Source organism: Azolla caroliniana, unplaced genomic scaffold, assembly GCF_043228905.1.
Source record: "Azolla caroliniana isolate FFs.n. ecotype wild unplaced genomic scaffold, voAzoCaro1.0.p SCAF_3, whole genome shotgun sequence".
Taxonomy (NCBI): Eukaryota; Viridiplantae; Streptophyta; class Polypodiopsida; order Salviniales; family Salviniaceae; genus Azolla; species Azolla caroliniana.
The window spans coordinates 26187297-26207414 of NW_028230438.1; the positions used below are offsets into that span (position 1 = coordinate 26187297).

At 39.0% G+C, this 20118-nt stretch overlaps 2 protein-coding genes across 3 annotated transcripts; one reads left to right on the top strand and one right to left on the bottom strand.

The window, feature by feature from the left end:
- Window positions 1-5816: 5816 nt before the first annotated feature.
- On the top strand, window positions 5817-12096 carry LOC147866915 (pyrophosphate-energized vacuolar membrane proton pump 1-like). Its single transcript, XM_087317458.1, has 8 exons — window positions 5817-6217; window positions 7745-8319; window positions 9312-9694; window positions 9785-9871; window positions 9985-10315; window positions 10742-11152; window positions 11261-11320; window positions 11660-12096. Exons 1-8 carry the CDS (start codon window positions 5986-5988, stop codon window positions 11861-11863), a joined length of 2283 nt encoding a protein of 760 aa, XP_087173584.1. The 5' UTR covers window positions 5817-5985; the 3' UTR covers window positions 11864-12096.
- A 1594-nt stretch (window positions 12097-13690) lies between these two features.
- Window positions 13691-18108, bottom strand: LOC147866916 (alpha,alpha-trehalose-phosphate synthase [UDP-forming] 6-like). 2 transcript variants are annotated; one of them, XM_087317460.1, is made up of 4 exons: window positions 17988-18108; window positions 15333-17643; window positions 14682-14955; window positions 13691-14251 (listed from the first exon to the last, which is right to left on the bottom strand). In XM_087317460.1, exons 2-4 carry the CDS (start codon window positions 17318-17320, stop codon window positions 13931-13933), a joined length of 2583 nt encoding a protein of 860 aa, XP_087173586.1. In that variant the 5' UTR covers window positions 17321-17643; window positions 17988-18108; the 3' UTR covers window positions 13691-13930. The 2 variants fall into 2 exon arrangements, with proteins under 2 accessions (XP_087173586.1, XP_087173587.1); XM_087317461.1 differs by having other exon boundaries at window positions 15333-17640; window positions 17988-18057.
- Between the last annotated feature and the right edge of the window lie 2010 nt (window positions 18109-20118).

Genomic DNA, 20118 nt, shown 5'->3' on the forward strand with positions numbered 1-20118 from the left:
GGGGAGAAGAAAAATATAGGCGGAAGCACTAGCTAAGTCCCTCGTAACTAGCTAATCTTGTAAGGTCACCGGCCGTAGGCCGTGTTCTGTAATCTCTTCTGTCGCAGTAATATATATGAATTGTGCCCAGTTTGCTCCATGTGTCTGTGCTTTGATTCATACCTATGATTTGAGCGCCGCCCACGCCTGTCCAGATCTCGTTAGTGTTTTCTCTCTGAGCACTGTCTCTCCCTCGATGCCTCTGTTACGAGCCTTCACGTACCACACCCTTGAATACCGATAGCCGCAAATCTATCAAAGGGGTTTACCCAAAGGAATGGATAACAATCAGGGCCCCATTACACAAGTGCTTTTTCAATCCACAAGCACCCCTTTGAATCCACAAGTGCTTGTTCATTCTATGCGCACTTGTTCCTTGCACGAGCACATCTTCATTCCATGAAGGGATTGCATGATGACAATCCACGAAGGGGAGAAGATTCCTTGAAGAGATTACATGGAGACAATGAATGAAGGATTTACAATGGGATAATCCACAAAGGAATTACATGAATGCATTCCACAATGGGAGAATCCAAGAACGAATTACATGAATGCATTCCACAATGGGAGAATCCAAGAACGAATTACATGAATGCATTCCACAATGGGAGAATCCAAGAACGAATTACATGAATGCTTTCCACAATGGGATCAAACAAAGGCATTCCACGAAGGTTTTACACCAATGGAATTCATGAAGGCATTCCACAAATAGAACTACAAAGGGATTATATGTAAGCAACACACATAAGTTTTCGGGAGATGCCATTCCAAGGACCTCTTCAACAACATCACATCTTCCTTGGTTCACGCATCTTGTGGTTCCTCTCAAGTAGCACATGCATGCACGTTTACGCTACACCTGCACCATATTCAAATCATGTAATGGCCACTTCAGTAAATAGCCTCGTGGGTGTAGACAAGCCCATATACATCATGATGATCTCTTGGTGTTTTGCTAGAGAAACCGAACCGAACCGTCTATATAAAACAAAAACCAAACCAAACCGTTTATGAACTCTAAGTATTTAAACCAAACCATTTAAGAACAAGTAAACCAAATTATTTAAACCCAAACCATGTAGAGAAAAGTTGAAATCAAACTGAACCATTTAATAAAAAAATTAAACCTAACCAATTAAACATTTAAATAAACAAAAATACATTAAATTAAATAAGCATTTAAGTTAAATTTATTAAATCAATAAAAAACTATTAAGGTAAAAAAAAAGTTAACCAAAAACCTATAAACCTGAGTTTTAGAACCGAACCGAACTGTTTATAAAAAATCCAAACCATTAAATTTTTTTGAGTTTAATAAACCGTTAAACCATGGCTTAACGGTTCAGTTCGGTTTGAGCCGCCCATTGCTACATTCCTCCATGAATAAAATTTCAAGAAACAAGCTCCCATGAGAACAAGTGCATCTCAAAATCAACCATGAAAGAAAATGAGTTGTCTCCATAGTAAATATAGAGCTCTACACAAACTAGTATTTAAGGAATGTTTTAAAGACACATAATAAGAAAAAATGATTGCACACTATAGACTTGTTCAAATATATGTAATTGAAAGTGTCTACAATGTTCTCATGCTAGATCTAGTGGGAGGTGTTGAAGAGTTTTGAGAGATATGTAAATTGTTAGATGAAATAGATATGGTTGGTAAAAGAACGCTCAACCTCGAATAGTTATGACTGGTTAAGGAATATTTTAATAAATACGTCAATGAGCATGGATTGTGATTTCTATTGACCTTATGGAATATCTATGGAGGAAATGTTGACAAGGCCACTCAACTTGTGCTCCATATTCCTCTCATGCTTGTCGGATGCATTATCAAGTGAGGGCCCACCATATTTATTCACTTAGGTGGGAGATGAAGTTATGTAACCATAGTTAGTGGCACAATGTGACATTTATACAACTTAGATATTCTTTCTTGTGCCTTATTGATACAAAGCATGACAACAATATGTAACTGAAAGGCAAATACCACAATAAATTTGACTTGACTACTACTCTATGTTATATAAATTGTTTTGATGAAACTAATTGCATGTAAATAATCAATCAAACTTAACATACAAATGGTAGTGAAAAGGAAATTCATAACCACACATTATATTTTTTGATTATTTGTACGTTGGTCAATTTATTACAACATCCACGTTTTGTTTATTGGCAACACTCTCTAATACAAAACTAGCCATGGTGCTATTGTTTTGTCGTATTGCCTATGTGCTCGTGAATGGTACGCGAATCAAGCACAGTGATGATAAAACATTGGGATGTGGAAAGTGATAGTGAAGAAAGTTGCATGTCAGGAAAACAAGAGAGTGGGTCTACATAAAACTTTCATAAACACATAGTGAATTGATGACCATATGACTATTGGAATAAGAGTTGTATTTTGATGTCCCAATTGGTTTGGCTCCACATAATACTACGTCTAGTGCATTATACTTTAATAATTGCCATACATATTATCCACTTGTTACATATAGGTAAATCAAGTATTTTCTATTGCAATGAGACAATGTCACAATGATTTCCTTTTACTATTGTGCCGTGAATATTCCTCACATGGGCGCAACAAGAAAACGACTTCAATTCTTTATGTGGTGCGTAACCATTTTCATTGTAATAATTCATGCACTTAATAATCCTTCCTTTAGCATCATAATAAGAAATCCTATGTAGATTTCCTTTACAGTTCCAAAACTTTCCCAACAACTTTTACATTAAACATTTGAATTGCTTTGCTTCGAACTCAATGTCATTGGCTATTGCATCGTCTATAGGTCCACGATATCCATACAAATTTTCTTTTGCCTTTTACAGTTGCTTACAGGGTAGTCACATTGAATAGAACAAATTGATCGATACGAAGCTTAAGAAAAACGTAAAATATCTAGAAACCCAAGGTAATAAATGGATATTATTTTGTGTATGTTACTTATCTAACAATTGTTCGTTCCGAAGTGTTTGTTCTAGTTTTTTAAAACCGAGGATTAGAACGTCACCTATGCATAGACCATCACTGTGCAAATTAGGTAGTGACATCACTACCTAGATAATTTAAATTTGTTCTTGTAAGGAACCAAACCTTGGGTTACTTTGTAATAAAAGGTTTTTATATGGGGTGAAGACATGATGATCTCTAACCTTGTGGTCGTACCTTGTCAATAGTGCTTAAACTTTTAAATGCTTAGATTTGCTTGTCTCAGCACTTAATGCTCCCTTGGAAGTAAAGCGACCATAATTCTCGATCAAGGGTTCAACTCTTGTTGTCATGTATTTCCCTTTAGGAAGGAAAAGAAAGCCTCAACCATGGATTCAATCATATGGAAAATCTTGGCTTGATACTAATACAAAATGGTAATCTAGAGTCACATGTACAAGTCATGGTCTTCCTAACTCGTTTCATGCAGCATCTATATATGGTCACACTTGGACTATGGAAACATTGGTTCTTTGTTGGCAAAGAAACAATCCTACATTTGCACATTGCACGTTAATAATGTCTTCAATTGTCATAAGTTGATTGAAGCTAGATATTGGTCAATGGTGAAGGTATTTGGTACATGTCATATTATATAATGTATATGATCATTGTGCCAAGTGAGTGTTGGATGTAGAATGACAATCTTATCTTTTATCATGTGTAAAAATGTTTATTTGGTAATTAATCTCGGGCTTGTTGCCTCCATTTGTGGCTTTAAAATGTCAACACATATAAGATGAGACATGGAGCTCAATCCTAATGAATCCACAATAGTTACCTAGAGGAATACAATTATATGGTTACTTCACATTACCATCCTTGTCGAATCACCATTATCGTCATCATTGTCAAGTCACCATGCGAGGGTCATGGCCATTTGGTTCCCATGTGTTAAATGGGTGGCCATCCATTGGGGTTGCCATTGTTACAAGGGCGATGTCATGAGGGCCTTCATCCCTCCCCCATTTGAAAATAAATGGGGATTGTAAAGAAAGAAACACAAGAAGAAGAGGTCTAGAGAGATGAGAGAGAGAGGTGTAGCTAATACATTAATAAAAGATCGAGAAAAGAATCCATTTGTACTTATATAGACTTCTCGAACCAATATGTATGTCATTAAATATAGATGTTCACTTGGTTACAGTGTAGAATCTTCTACACCTTGGATTTCGATCTCCAAGTACACATTGCTTCTCTAGTATTTGACACAATAATAATAATGACTAACCATGGAATAACTATTTTGGTTAACGGAGTTACTCTCCAACAATAATGTTGTAAATGTGCAAGATGATCAACTCTGCGATATTGTCTATCTTATATGATAGTTATGTTTGACGAGTGATAGCCAAACACAAACTCTATCCATGCCTAGTTGCAACCATTCGGCATGCTATGTCGCAACTTTGGGTATTGTCTATTGAGAAGGTTGCAACCTTTTCAATGGGTTTTCACTTAGGGAACGAGAGCTTTATCTTACCAATTGTATAAGATTGATCATCTTTGACATCTATTGTTACGAGCATGACCATTTAATATCCTGTGGTGAGAATTTACCGTAGTATTCTATACATGTGGATAAGTGTGAGGGTTAAACGAGAGTGTAAAAAAGGGGAGGATTACTTTTAATCCTCGGGATTGAGACAACCCATTAGGTCAAGTGTGAACTTGCCTGGGGGCCTTGGGTATCGCTATAAATAAGAGGCCTAACTACCCTCATTTGATCATCTTTTGACTACATCGAGACTCTGCTCTTGTGGTGGGTCAACTCTTGTAGCGAGCGTGCCAGCACCAGGTACGACTTGACGCCACGGCGGTGGTATGGGACGCCGATCGAGGCTCGAGTCCGTCTCGATCCCTTCGCTCGGGGGTGGTCGGGTGGATCGGCACCCTTCTTTCTCTTTCTCCTTTCTATCTATCATTAGTTTATCCTTATCTTAAGCTTACTTTAGTACCTAGATCTCTAATATCTATGGTACAATTGGAGAATGAGGAGATGGGTTATTGTTCGATGGTTTCCATGGATTGCAATAACTTGTATGTATGTAGACGGTAAAAGGAAGGCAATAGACATGGCAGATTTGATTTGCAAACTGAAGCTCTCTATGGTCACCTTGACATTGGAGGAGTTTGTGTGGATGTGGCTTTGTCTCGTAGCATCATCTTATGAGTGAGTGGACAAACATCAACACGAACACCCACCCTTACCCATAGGCGTTAGTGAGATTCAGATAATATTGGAGGGGTAAAAGTGAGGAAAGGAGACAGACATGTTGTGGTATTGGCAGGTGCGGACGCCGGAGAGCCCTTGCATTTATTTTCTTTGGATTCCTGTGAGCAGTAAGTATAAGTCATAGCCATGAGCATTATTAATTAAGTATAAGTCATGAGTCATGCATAGTTATGCATAATCATGAGTCATACATAGTGTGTCCATATGCCCATGGATGGGATGGCCTTTCTCCGTCCACTGACTCCAAACACGCGAAAGAATCTCAAACAAAATTACATACATACATACATACATACATACATACATTACAAGTTACTTACTACTGAGTCCTGACACTGCAATTCCTGGTTGCTATTTATGGCGGGGGCCCCGCATATATCACGTGACTTCGTCGCGTGGTGGCTTTTCGCACGTGCCTATTTATTTCCTCATAATTTTACTGATTATTATGTTTTTGTCTTTTTTTACTATATACACACACACACACTCTCTCTCTCTCTCTCCTCCACTCCAAGATCCACTACTTCAAAGTTAATCCTAATCCTCCATACACCCAAAACCCTAACCCTAACCCTAACCCTAATCCTGCTCAGATCTGGAAACCTAACCGTAACCTCTAATTCTCCCTCCCTCTCCCTCTCTCTCTGTCGAGAGAGTAGGCGGCGTACTTGTAAACATACATACTAGTAGTAATACCCGGAGCTATGACGATTCTTTCTGAAACTCTAACTCAGATCCTCATCCCTGTTGCCGCTGTCATTGGCATCGCCTTCGCTCTTATTCAATGGCTCACCGTCTCCCGCATCTCTGTCTCGGCGTCTTCTTCTACGGCGACCAAGAAATATGGTCGTCTCCTTGAAGAAGAAGAAGAAGGAACTGCTGATGACAAGGAGATCGTCACGAAATGTGCAGACATTCAAGAAGCCATATCTCTTGGTTAGTAAGCCATCTCTCCTCTAGAAGATCTCCACACCTTTTTTCTTCTTCTTCTTCTTTTGACCGATATTCTCTCAGCATAGCTAGTTTTTTGTGATTGTTTCCTCCTTTTCTACCTGCATTGTCTTCATTCTTCCAAATATGATTGAATATGTTATGGATCTGTTGTTTCTTACCGTCTGCGTTTTCTTTTTCAAGAGAGACGCTATACTATCCGTTATTTCAATTTTCATCTTACCATAGTTCTCTGTAGGATCTAGTTCTGTTTGTTTAGGTCTTACATGTTTGTTTTTTCATAGATCTAAAATTTGTCGTGGTTTTCTGCGACATTATCTAAATTTCTGCAGATTGGATATTCCTCGAGGAATACGCGCATTTTTATTTGTTAGTTCGGCTACTTTACTGTATGCGATCTTCATGAATCTGGTCTTTATGTTCATTTTCTGCTAAACCGTCCTCAATTAATTTTCTCTTGATTGGTCTGTGTCATATTCCTTTCTCAGGCATATTTCATCTTACAGGATGGATCTGATTATCCTCTCTTTTAATATCACACGTTTTCCATGGTTTTTATCTCCCTATATCGTTTTCTGCTAAGTTATTGTCCATGGATCATAGTACTTGTCGTTGTTAGTCTTAAAAATTTATTCGACGATGATTTTTTGTATATTTATTGATGTACTTGATTATCTGTCTTTGTCAATCGTCATAAATCTGATTTTTCCTCTATGTCTTCTTTTAGAATTGATATTTTGTTGATTTCTCACAATAATCTCATAAATCTGAATTTTTCTGGTGTACTTTTTTAACCGGTTTCTATGTTTATTTCGTCAATGGCCGATTTTGATATTTATTTAGCTGATTTTGACAGTGTTATCAATTTCACCACATTTTATTGTGGAGATCGCTATTAGTATTGTTGTTTATTTTACCTTTACGCTTTACATGATGTAATCCTAATCGACCTGATTTTTTGATGTTAACATGCGATTTTTAAATGTGTCTGGACACTTATTAGTTTTGCAGTTTTCCATGGCTGTGATGATCGTAGATCTGACTTTAGACCATGTGTTCCGACAAGTTCTGTGTCTCTTTATTACCTCTACAACTTGTGTATTCTTCGTTAATCTCACAGTGGATCTCTGGTGTCGGTAATTTTTTGTCATGGATCTAAATTTTCTCGGGTCTGCATTCACTGACTGTTTTGTATTGTCTGCTCCAATTTCCCACTTTGCATTGACCTGAAATAACTGATTTTTCCTGTAATATTTTTTGCCAAATTCTACCCAATTTCTCAGTGATGGGGATCTCTAAAATTGTCCGTTAAAATCTCTAGCAAATTTAGCTAAGTTTTCCGGTTTCCATGGATCTGAAGAACTGATGTCCTTTTTGTTTTGTACCAATATTTGCTTCAATTTCCCTTCTTCAATGGAGCAAAAATCGTTGATTTGTCTGTGTAACTTTCTGCTGATTTGTCTGTCTTAATTTCTATTAACAAATCTCATGAATGTATGTGTCTATAAACAGGTGCCAATTCCTTCCTCCTCACAGAGTACAAGTACTTGGCAATTTTCCTGAGCATTTTTGCGGTGATCATCTTCATCTTCCTTGGATCTGTTGAGAATTTCAGCCTCTCAACACAGGCTTGTGTATATGATACTTCTTCACAATGTACACCTGCCCTCATAACTGCTGCTTTCACAACCTTAGCTTTCATATTAGGAGTAGTTACATCTGTTCTGTCTGGTTATCTTGGGATGAAAATTGCTACCTATGCAAATGCAAGAACTACGCTCGAGGCTCGGAAGGGTGTTGGGAAGGCCTTTATCGTCGCTTTCCGATCAGGAGCTGTGATGGGTTTCTTATTAGCTGCAAATGGACTTTTAGTTCTCTACATTACTATTAATCTCTTTAGTCTTTACTATGGCACTGAATGGGAAGGTCTATTTGAAGCTATCACTGGATATGGTCTTGGAGGTTCGGCAGTGGCTCTATTCGGAAGAGTTGGTGGTGGTATCTATACAAAGGCTGCTGATGTTGGTGCCGATTTGGTTGGGAAGGTTGAGAGGAACATTCCAGAAGACGACCCACGAAATCCTGCAGTAATGAATCTGTTTGCTAGCATTAATTTTTGTTATTTTTTCCGTGTGTTGTGGGCAAGCTGTCAATGTCATAATACCATTTTTATCTAGGACCAAACCTGTTAGTGTGCACGATCTCAAACTATAATTGCTTTGTTTTTTTATAATGAACACAATGTCCAATGCTTTGCTTGAACCTACACCTATAATGTTGGAAAGTTCAAGCTTTTCAAATGCACAATGTTTGTATTTGAATTGTAGAATTTCGGACACATGAGGTTTCCCACTCGCTTTAAATGCATTCCTATGCATCTGTTTATGCTTGAACCCGAAATTTTGATCTGCTTTGAATTCATTCCTATGCATTAGCTTATGTTTCAACCTGAAATCGAGATAATTTTGGAGATTCCCCGTGGTCGATGATCATTGTTTTTGACCTATGTTAGGGTTCGAAATTTTCTCTCTGTTTTTAAGTTCATTCGTATGTATTGATTCATGCTTTTTTCTATCTGTTTTTGGATTTATTTCTATTCATTGGTCAATGATTGGCTGAACCCTAGATTTTGATCTGTTTTGAATATCATCGTATCCATATGCTTGGTCACCTATTCTCCATTTGTTTGGAATTCATTTTCATGGATCATTTTATGCTTGGTCCCTAATTTTCGTTTTGTTTAGATTTCGTTTCTATGCCTAACTTAATGCTTGAATACAAATCTATGTCATGTTGGGATTTTTCGATATTGTGGCTACATTTGCTTTATCATATATTGAGTACAAAATCAACAAATCAAGATCTATCTAGAGAGCATAAATATATAACATACACCAATGAAGATCTTTATGAGGAGAATATTTAATAGAATCTTGAATCATTGTCGTTCTCAGAATGTCATAGACTCACTTCTGATGGCACTAAACTATATCTTACGTTAGTTTGTTTCCCAAGTATGAAAATACTGATTGGTCTAATAAGGTGTGCACATTCTTCTTCTTCTTCTTCTTCATTTCAGGTTATTGCTGATAATGTTGGTGATAATGTTGGCGATATCGCTGGAATGGGTTCGGATTTGTTTGGCTCTTTTGCTGAGTCCTCATGTGCTGCACTGGTTGTGGCGTCCATATCTTCATTTGGCACCAATCATGATTTCACTGCGATGTGTTATCCTCTTCTTATTAGTTCCATGGGCATAATTGTTTGCTTGATCACAACCCTATTTGCTACTGAATTCTTTGAGATCAAAGATGTGAAACAAATCGAGCCCACATTGAAAAGGCAGTTGATAATCTCCACAATCTTAATGACCATTGGTATCCTTATTGTATCTTATGTTGCTGTTCCAACATCTTTCCAAATCTACAACCTTGGCAGTACACCAAAGCTGGTTCAATGGTGGTATGTGTCCTCATCTTGGTTTTGTTTCTGTAAAGGCCTCAAGTTTTGTTTTATAATATCCTTTACTGAAGGTGTGACTTTCTTTATTAGGGAACTCTTCTTCTGTGTTGCTGTTGGCCTATGGGCTGGTCTAATCATCGGATACACAACCGAATATTTCACAAGCAATACGTATAGGTATATACTTGACATGATAGATAGATAGATAAAATGTGGTCATGTTTCTCGTCTCTTATTACTGTCTAGATGGATTATCTAGAGCTGAAGTCTTGTCTCTGATTGACTTGCAGTCCTGTGCGGGACGTGGCTGATTCATGTAGAACAGGAGCGGCTACCAATATCATTTTCGGCTTAGCATTGGGTTACCAATCAGTTATTATTCCTATTTTTGCCATAGCTATTGCTATTTATGTAAGCTTTGCATTGGCTGTCTTTTATGGTGTCGCCGTCGCTGCCCTTGGCATGTTGAGTACTATTGCAACTGGTCTTGCAATTGATGCATATGGACCGATCAGTGATAATGCTGGTGGCATTGCTGAAATGGCGGGCATGCCTCATCATATTCGTGAACGGACTGATGCCTTGGATGCTGCAGGAAATACTACAGCAGCCATTGGAAAGGTATTTGTGATGGCGTGCTTGAATTGAAACAAGGATCAATCGTCACATTTGAAATGACAATAATACATTAAACACTCATCTCAAATAAATAACTAGCCCAAGCAGCCCTTAAGAAGTAGCATTAGGCATGGTAGTGGCTTGTGCAATGTGCAGTGTAGAACATGGTTGGCCTCTTATTGGTGAGGGTGGATACCTCAAAAGAGGCATTAGAGATTAGAAAAGAAGACGTGCTCATTGGCAGATAACCTTTTACACAATGAATCCCCTGGTCCAGATATTGGGTGGTGGTTATTTTATAATTGGATCTATCAATAACCTTAATTTGACTCCTAAGTATGTGTATGCTTGTAACTATGTTTTCTTTTCTTTAGTGATTAAAATTTGGTTTGTTGTTGGTTGTACTTGATGCTTTTTTTAATGCAACAGGGATTTGCAATTGGTTCAGCGGCATTAGTATCCTTGGCTTTGTTTGGTGCCTATGTTAGCAGGGCGTCACTCACATCCGTTGACATACTATCTGCAAGAGTCTTCATCGGGTTGATTGTGGGGGCCATGTTGCCGTATTGGTTTTCTGCCATGACAATGAAAAGTGTCGGTAAGGCTGCCTTGAGCATGGTGGAAGAGGTTCGCAGGCAATTCAACACCATTCCTGGACTTATGGAGGGTATCACAAAGCCAGATTATGCTACATGTGTGAAGATTTCTACTGATGCATCCATTAGAGAGATGATCCCCCCTGGTGCACTTGTCATGCTTACCCCTCTTATTGTGGGCATCTTTTTTGGAGTTGAGACTTTGGCTGGTCTTCTGGCAGGAGCTTTGGTCTCTGGAGTGCAGGTGAGTTTCTTTATATATGCGTGATTAACTTTGGGTTGAGGTTCCTCTTGTGTTTTATTTAAAATTTGAGTGTGTATTAACGATTATGATCCTATCTCTCTGTTGAAGATTGCTATTTCTGCCTCAAACACTGGAGGAGCATGGGACAATGCCAAGAAGTATATTGAGGTTTGTGATCTGGCTCTATACGGTTTTCTGAAAATTTTGATACTTACATTTTTCAACTTGAACTAGTGTTGATTTGATAATAGTCACACATATGAGGTAAGCACATGATAGTGGTTTTAGCTCATAAGCTGAGTAAATGACTGGTTTTAACTCATTAGTAAATGACGGTTTTAGCTCATAAGCACATGACTGTGATTATGAGCTAAACACCGACAACACTGTAGTCATGCCTAAGAGCTAAGTACAAGGTAGTCACCATAGATCAGGATTATGCTCATGTCTATTGAGATACACATTAATATGTCTGATTCTTACTATATAAAACACATGGCTTTGCAGGCTGGAGCATCAGAACATGCCAAGTCACTTGGGCCCAAAGGCTCAGATGCACACAAAGCAGCAGTTATTGGAGACACTGTGGGGGATCCTTTAAAAGATACCTCTGGACCTTCACTTAACATTCTCATCAAGCTTATGGCAGTGGAATCCCTTGTATTTGCACCTTTCTTTGCTGCTCATGGTGGCTTGCTCTTCAAGATCTAGACCTTGAACTCGTTGTTCCTCCCCACACTCGTGTTGTTTTAGAATTTTTGTTCAATTAGCCTTTGAGGACCTATTGTTTCGTCCTCCTTTATATTGAGAGATTTCTCAATTCTTTTTGCCATGTGCAAATCATTGATCCGGCATACAATCCTATGTTTCCCACTGGATTTAATTGTGGTTCTTTATTATTCGAGGTTAGTCTAATGGATCAGAGTCCTATTTTCAGAACCCAATAGAGTGATTTTAATAAGTGATTAATCTCTTTTAAATAGATGTATCACTGTGCAATGCAAGATAAGCCATTATCTAAAACCCATTATTTAATACAAAATACTTGATGATTAGAGTCGTCAATGGTTGCTACACCTATTTCACATGTTGTAGTTGATCTCTGTAGCCTTGTCAACACTTGTTTACTTAAAGTTAGGCTTGATTAAATTTGTGGTGTTCTTGACGTTTATATCATCTAATAATGTTAGCTTATCAATGTTAATATAAACATCAAGAACACCACAAATTTAATCACATTGTTTGTAATTTACATGTGGATATTTTCCATTAGAAATGCGGGCTTATGTAGTAGTTATTTGTAGTAAATATGGTGAACATTTATGCTGGAATGTTCTTATATTTTAGAATATGGTATATAAATTTAATAATAGGACATTATTATTCTCAGCCTCCACATATTATTATATGATTAGAGAAAGTGTCTTGGTGTTAGTTGAAATATTATACGTGATCTGCATGTAGTTTCTGCATTGTTCATTGGAGATGTTCTTCACTAATGAATTTCTTTGGAATGAGCTTGTCTCATAACTAATGATGATTTCAACATATCCATTAAAACCATGAAAGAATTGAGGATCTAATCATTATGTGGTGTAACTATTCAGAAATTGAATTATTTTGGACATGGAATCACGTTTTTGAGCCATCCTTGATGACTGTATTTACGGTTGGGGATAATAAGTCATCGACTTCGCCATGCAAACCATGCAAATACAAAATTTCCTTACAGTACCTTGATCTTTTAGAATAATGGTGATCTTAGTACATGAATATTAGCAGGTTTTGAACAATAAATGAATGGGGCATTGCCTTGAATGTAAGCTATATCGTACATACCTCTTAAAGACATGTCAGTGTAAAGAGGTAGGGTGTACGTAAAGAAGCTATATAACAAGTTTTTGTGTAAGGTATTTGCAGATGTTCCCGTCTTTAGACTTCATAGTAGTTTTCAAAACATGTTTGAAACGTTTTAGGTTGGTATTTCACTACACATTCAAGTTTATTTCCATCAATCAATTCACCCTGCAAAACAGATGAAACAATAACCTTTTATCTCTATGCACGAAATATATTATTTAAAACAACTGATACTGCAAATTTCAATTTTTACGTTCGTGTTTCATTGCAAATTACAAAACGATTGAGACAATTAGCCTTTATTTAGAGGTAGCAAACCAATCGTCCTATGAATGGTGAAGTATTTGCAACTCCCTTCATTTGGGTTTGCCTTGTGCGCTTCATTCCTAAATATTCATCAGCGTGAATTGTGCGCCCCTTCCTCTTGTGTGAAGTCAGGATTTTGCAGACCATTTTAGAGCTGATTTAAAAATTAGAGTATGTATACATCTTTCATTTTCTCCCTTATATTAAGCAAATGCTGCTATTTAGTTACACTACTCTACAAATGTTTTGATTTCTAAGTACATGGAATCTCATTTTCAGATTTATGCAATTTAACCAGTGTCTCCACAATACCTTGTCAAACTGTCAACCACTATATATAGAATCATAGCATGACATTCATAATGCAGCATATTAAGAAGCACTATATTTACATTACTCTTTGGAAGTATTTTTTGTTGTCCAAAAACAAGTCAAGTTTGTTTTCTGGTCACAAAAATGCTGATGTAATCTCAAAAGCTAGGGATATGTACACAAAACCCCATGGACAGTCCTACCAGACCTTTAACTTGAATAGTTTTGATTCAAAAGTCCCTACCATCATCATATACAGTTGCGGTGGTGATGAATCACCGATCTTTTGTTTTTGTAAAATCACGAAAGTGTGCCTTCAAATGTCACCCGACAAAGCGTGCGAGCTGAGGATGTAGTAACTGACGCCAAATTCTCTAGCATTTTGATGACCTCTACAGTGTCATCTAAATAGTACTTAGCTTTGCTTGGTTTCCGACCCACCGTACACGCAAAAACTTCAGCCATGGGTGATTGAGGTGGCTCAGCCATTGTGCTGGCAATGCTTTCGAACATGTCCTCATCGGACCTATCATCACCACAACACAAAACAAAGTCGGGCGGTGTGCCTCCGGCTGCCATCGACGAGAGAAGCTTCTCAGCTATCACACCTTTGCTGACCCCCTATAGAGGAAAGAACAAACACCAAAGAATGAGTATGCAGCTATCCAGTGGGGAGTAAATTTGGAACTAATGATAGATCAGATCATTCATCAGCAAATGTGGAGAAGGTTGGGGATCAATTTGCATGCCCAATGTGTGCCATATATTATTATGTTGCATAGACATAATGTGGAGAAGGTGTTTAGTGGGGTTTTCTCATGAACATTATGTTGCATAGCTCTTCCACATCTATTGCCATTGTGAAGGCAGGGCTGCAAAGTTGCCCCTTATGTAAGCATAAGAGGAAGAAATCGAAAAACTGACCTTATAACTAAATACATATTATCAGATAGCTCATAAAACCCCAACTTTCAGGTCTAGCTTATCCTAAAACAATTTAACAATATTTCAAAACTAGTTGCAGTACACCCGCTTCCTCAAACAGTACTACCTGAGGCTTAACTTCCACAATGCTCTGACCACTTTTGACAATGACAGGTTCATTGGCCAGGACACTCTCTAGATGGTCCAGGAGCTCTTTTGCTTGCCATGATCCAAAATCAGGATCAGCATCTTCGTGATGCCACACTAAAGCACTTTCTTTATCATCAATGAATGATCCATCAGTCGTTTCTGAGTACAGCTTCATGACAGGCTCGGCTATGTCTTTCCAGCTGAAATCCGCAGCGGGTATACTAGTCTCCCATTCCGCATTTCCATGCCACCTGCAACTCATATCAGCTTTTTAGTCCATTTAGTGCCGTATCCAAACACAATTCGCAGAAAATTTTGAAACCTAGGGAGATATATGATTAAAATATCCAACACATTAGGGGCTTCTTGGGTTTTGCCTTCTTTCCCTAGAATAGATGCTAGGGGTCGTTATGCCACACCTTCTTCCTCGGGAGTTAATGGACGCCAAAGGTTCTTATACCACACCTTATTTAGTGTGTATGCACCATATATAGAATGTATGAGTTTGAGGCCATAGAACCAGAATGTTGTGGGCATATGGACAACTAGATGGAACTTGGCATTTGATGCCATGCCTAGTTATTTGTATGCTAACAAACAACCCAACTGATAATAAATTTAGTCTCACCTATAGAAGTAGCCATGCTCTGCTGCAAGCCCCAATTGTTTACATGAGGAGAACCACTCTCCCAATATCTGCCTTTTCCTCCCACTCACAATGAAGACATGGTTTTTGGGGTCATTGCAAAGCTTATTCAAGGTGTGTAACACGTCGGGATTTGGCGTCTTATTCACCGTAGTCTGCGGCATCATTGTTCCATCATAATCGACAAGGATAGCTCTATGAGAAGTCCTTCTATAAGCCGAGGCAATGTGTTCAGGTGATAGTTTCCTAAAATTAGGATCTAATGCCATTACTCTGAAGCTTAGACCGAATCCAATGCCCCATGACCGCCTTCTCGCATGATCCCGACATGTCCTTTCTAGATCACCCATGAAGCTTTGAGCCCAATATCCTACATCATGTGTGCTAACATATCTGTAATGCTTTTCATGCCTCATTTGTTTCTCTGCCTCTGGTATGTTGATGGCAGTGTTCAATGCATCCGCCAAACTATCCACATTCCATGGATTCACCCTTATGGCTCCACTAAGAGATGGAGAGCAACCAATAAACTCTGACACTATCAATGTACTCTTTGTAAAGGTTTTTTCCACGTGAGTATCAGGGACGCTACAGCCTTGCCTGCACACAATATACTCATACGGGATCAAATTCATCCCATCTCGTACGGCAGTAACAACACAACACTCGGCAACTGTATAGTAGGATATCCTTTCATACAGGGGCACAAATCTATCAATTAGGATTACTGGTTGATAATCTGGACCTCCATATTGTTCATTTATTCTCTTGACTGTTTCATATGCTTCGGCTTGAACTTCCAAGACATCACGGCCATGGCTTCTTGCAGGATTTGCTATCTGTACCATAACAACTTTTCCTCTCCACTCGGGGTGCTCTTTCAATAGCTGCTCCATGGCTAAAAGCTTCAACCCAATTCCTTTGAAGATGTCCATATCATCTACTCCTAAGAGTACCAGGCGGCCTTTAAACTTCTCGGTTAGCTCTGCACTCATCCTTCGGGTCTCAGGAAGATCAAATCTCTCTTGCAATCTTCCCATGTGTATACCGACGGGCATGATCTTGATGGTTACGGTTCGGCCGTAATATTCTAATCCAATGTAGCCCCTTTTGGATTCATACTCTAAGCCAAGAATCCTTCTACAACACGAGAGGAAATGGCGGGCGTAGTCAAATGTGTGAAACCCAATAACATCGGAATTGAGAAGAGCTCGCAGCATTTCTTCGCGAACAGGGAGTGTTCGGTAGATCTCAGACGAAGGAAAAGGGCTATGAAGAAAGAAACCCAATTTCACTCTGCTCCACTTCTTCCTCAAGAAAGTGGGCATGAGCATGAGGTGATAATCATGGACCCAAACAAAATCATCGTCGGGGTCAATAACTTCCATGACCTTATTGGCAAAAGTCTTATTCACTGAGACATAGGCTTGCCACAGAGATCGATCGAAGCGACCTCCATGATCCGGGGTCAGAGGAAGCATATAGTGAAAGAGTGGCCAAAGTTGTTGTTTACAAAAGCCATGGTAAAAACGTTGCCCAACATCTTGTGAAACAAAAGCAGGCACACACCGGAAAGCTTCAAAGAGCTGAGAAGCCACTTCTTCTTGCTCACTAGGCTCAATGTCAACTTTGAGGGAGCCAATGTATATGACCTCCATGTCTTCAGGAAGCCCATCTTTGAGCTGAACAAGAAGAGAATCGGCGTCCAGGGTGAATATCCATCCTTTCTTATTATCAGGCCGCCTTTGAGCATTCAATGGTAATATGTTAGCTACTATAATGCATCTTTCTCCTTGCGCCACTGATGAGGTCGCATCTGAAGTTACGCTATTTGTGTTATCATCGTCGCGAACTTCAGATAATATTCCCGGCACAGTCATTACTCTTGGAAGGCGCCGACTGGGCCTTGGTAGTGATGGTGGGAAATCTGATGTGAGTTCCAATAGGTTGGAATAGCTTCTGGAAGACATTCTTCTCTTCTTCTTCTTTTCTTGTTCCTTCAGAATCTGATATTTTGACCTCCTGTACTTTGAAGAAACTGAGATGTGATTTTCCTAACTATCCTGAAGTAGCTATATCTTTTTTCTTTCTCGCTTTGAAGAATGGGTAAGCACTTTACCCAATAGTAGTTGGAGTTTGACGATGTGTTTTTTTCTTTCTTCTTCTTCTTAGAGCCCCGGTTTAGTTAGAGTTGTGCGAGACTAGAAGAGGAGCAGAAAAAGGGCATACTTACTAGGTCTAAGCTTGGAAAAACCAGAACCATTTGTGAAGAAGAAGCTTTGCCCTGTTGCTACTGCAGGGGACAAGAGGGGGGGAAAGAAAAGCTTAGCATTGTGCGAATCATGGTTATATTTATTTATTTATACCGGATCAAAGTTTAAAACTGTAGAGCCATGGTCATTTAAGTGCAAAACAAAAGCTTAACCGTGCAGAGACTTAGGGTGGTTTGTATGCAGAATAAAAAAGTTTTAGCAATGCCTGCAAATCAGGGTGATACATAAGCAGAAGAAAAATGCCTACAAACTGTCGGGGTTATATATATGTATAGAGAGAGAGAGAGAGAGAGAGAGAGAGAGAGAGAGAGAGAGAAATGCAAAAAGGAAAGACCCACATCTTCTTGTGAAACAGTAGTAGTACCTGTGCCAAGGCATAATAGCTGCATCGGCTTCTGAAGCAAAGGTGAAGTTGTAGTTGTAGTAGTAGCAGTAGTCTGTAGAGAGAGAGAGAGAGAGAGAGAAGAAGACGAAGAAGAAGAAAGAAAGAAAGAAAGAAAGAAAGAAAGAAGGGATGAAGATAGAAGAAGAAGAAGGAAGGAAGGAAGGAAGGAAGGTAGTACAGAGACACAAGAATTCTGACCTGGTTTAAAAGAGAGAGGGGGAAACAGAGAAGAGAGGGGAGGGAGAGTTAGAAACTTAGAACTTTAGGAGGTTAGTGAAAGACGGATGAGTGAGGGAGGGAGGACAGAAAATGGTATAAATGATGGATTAATAATGGATTAATGATGGTAATGGTAGTAGTAATGCTAATAGAGAGCAAACAGTAGCAGCAGGAGGAGGAGGAGGAGGAAGAAGAGGTTTTATGTGCTGCTGCTGCACAAAAGGACTTCTTGCCTTCCCTCTTCATACATACCCATACCCATACCCATACGGGCCATACCCATATCCATATCCATACCCATACCCATACCATACATACACACACAGAGATAGAGATAGAGAGATACATACATACATACATACATACATACACATCATCACAGATCTCAATGCCGCGCTCTCTCCCCCTTCCCCCTCCCTTCTCTCTCTAAACTGAGTCAAGTCTCAAGGACACCTCTCTCTCTACAAAGACAAGACCAGCTGTTCTCTCTCTCTCTCTCTCTCTCTCTCTCCTCCAGTGTGTGACAGAAAGAAGAGCAACTCTACTCTACTCTACTCTCTACATACATACATACATACATACATACTCTGTTCTTCTCTCTCCCCACGTCCCCCCTCTCTATCTCTATCTCTCTCTAGACTCTTCCTAGTTAGGGATTCAGAGCCCCCACTCTCTCTCTTCCCTTTTTCCGAGAAGGAACCCTCTCTCTCTCTCTCTCTCTCTCTCTCTCTCTACAGACAAAATAAATAGGTAAGGCACGACAAGTAACTAAGCAAACCCCCCAGCCTCCCGGTTCGTTCGGTTCAGTTCGGCTCAGTTCTCTTCTTCTCGCTCGTTCTCGTACACACACACATACATTGAGTCAGCAGTTATTTGTGGTTTCAGAGATGGAGGGAGGGCTTAGGGCTTTGTGTGGTACTACTACTACTACAACAACAACAACATACTAACTTCTTCAACTTTTACTTGTTGCTGCCTACATACATGAGAGAAAAAGAGAGCACCCTGAGAGAGAGAGAGAGAGAGAGAGAGAGCACATTATACATATAGAAGAAAGATAGAAGTGTATTATGATGTCCGAAGAGCCGACACGCATATGAGAGATACCTACACAACTTGTTTGGTTGTTGGAGAAATGAAGCTTAACAAACACTAAATAGAGATATAAACGATAAAATCGAGAGAGCCAATGCATAGGAAGAGAGAGAAAGTGGATGAGGGGCTAGAACATTTGTAGGGAGAGAAGACTGTGAGTATCACAAGGTGTGTGTGGAGAGAAAGAGAAATGTGTTTGAAATCCTTTATGTTTTTTGTGGGATGTGTGTGTGTGTACACACACAAAAGCTTAGATGCATTGCTACAAACATGTGTTAAGCAAAGAGAAATAGAGTCTTTTGTTTGTTTGTTTGTGTGTGTGTGTGTGTGTGTGTGTGTGTGTGTGAGAGAGAGAGAGAGAGAGAGAGAGAATGTGGGTGGGTGTGTGTGTATCTCGTACTACCTTCTCATAAAGTGGTCAAATGTGTGGGTGCCAACCGCTCACTCCACACAATGTTTGTGTTCTTGGAGAAACAATCAAATTATACTCACATTTGTATTTGTTATGCATAGTTCCAACTTATAGTGTTGATTAGAGAATTGGACTCTATCATTGTCAAGTTCGTTCTCGTACCAAACTAGTGCAAGCAACCATGGAATTTGTTCAACATATCATGTTAATTTTTAATTGTATCCATAACTTCGTTCGATATGATCAATGATCATATCAAGAAAATTTTGTTTGACTCAATAAAGAAGTAGTCAAGTTTGTTTACGATATGAGTAACCATACAACACTTGTTTGATACATTGCTTTAAATCATGTCAAGTTGCATCGTCTAGGGTCTCTATTAAG

What these genes read in the sequence shown, in the direction of transcription:
- LOC147866915 (XM_087317458.1), top strand. Translation starts at nt 5,986, where the DNA reads ATGACGATTCTTTCTGAAACTCTAACTCAGATCCTCATCCCTGTTGCC. An exon ending in CCAAAGCTGGTTCAATGGTG is followed by an intron (nt 9,695 to 9,784) that starts GTATGTGTCCTC and finishes TTTCTTTATTAG; the next exon opens with GGAACTCTTCTTCTGTGTTG. An exon ending in CTTTGGTCTCTGGAGTGCAG is followed by an intron (nt 11,153 to 11,260) that starts GTGAGTTTCTTT and finishes TCTCTGTTGAAG; the next exon opens with ATTGCTATTTCTGCCTCAAA.
- LOC147866916 (XM_087317460.1), bottom strand. Translation starts at nt 17,320, where the DNA reads ATGTCTTCCAGAAGCTATTCCAACCTATTGGAACTCACATCAGATTTC. An exon ending in GAGCATGGCTACTTCTATAG is followed by an intron (nt 14,956 to 15,332) that starts GTGAGACTAAAT and finishes TATGAGTTGCAG; the next exon opens with GTGGCATGGAAATGCGGAAT. An exon ending in TTGTGGAAGTTAAGCCTCAG is followed by an intron (nt 14,252 to 14,681) that starts GTAGTACTGTTT and finishes TTTCCTCTATAG; the next exon opens with GGGGTCAGCAAAGGTGTGAT.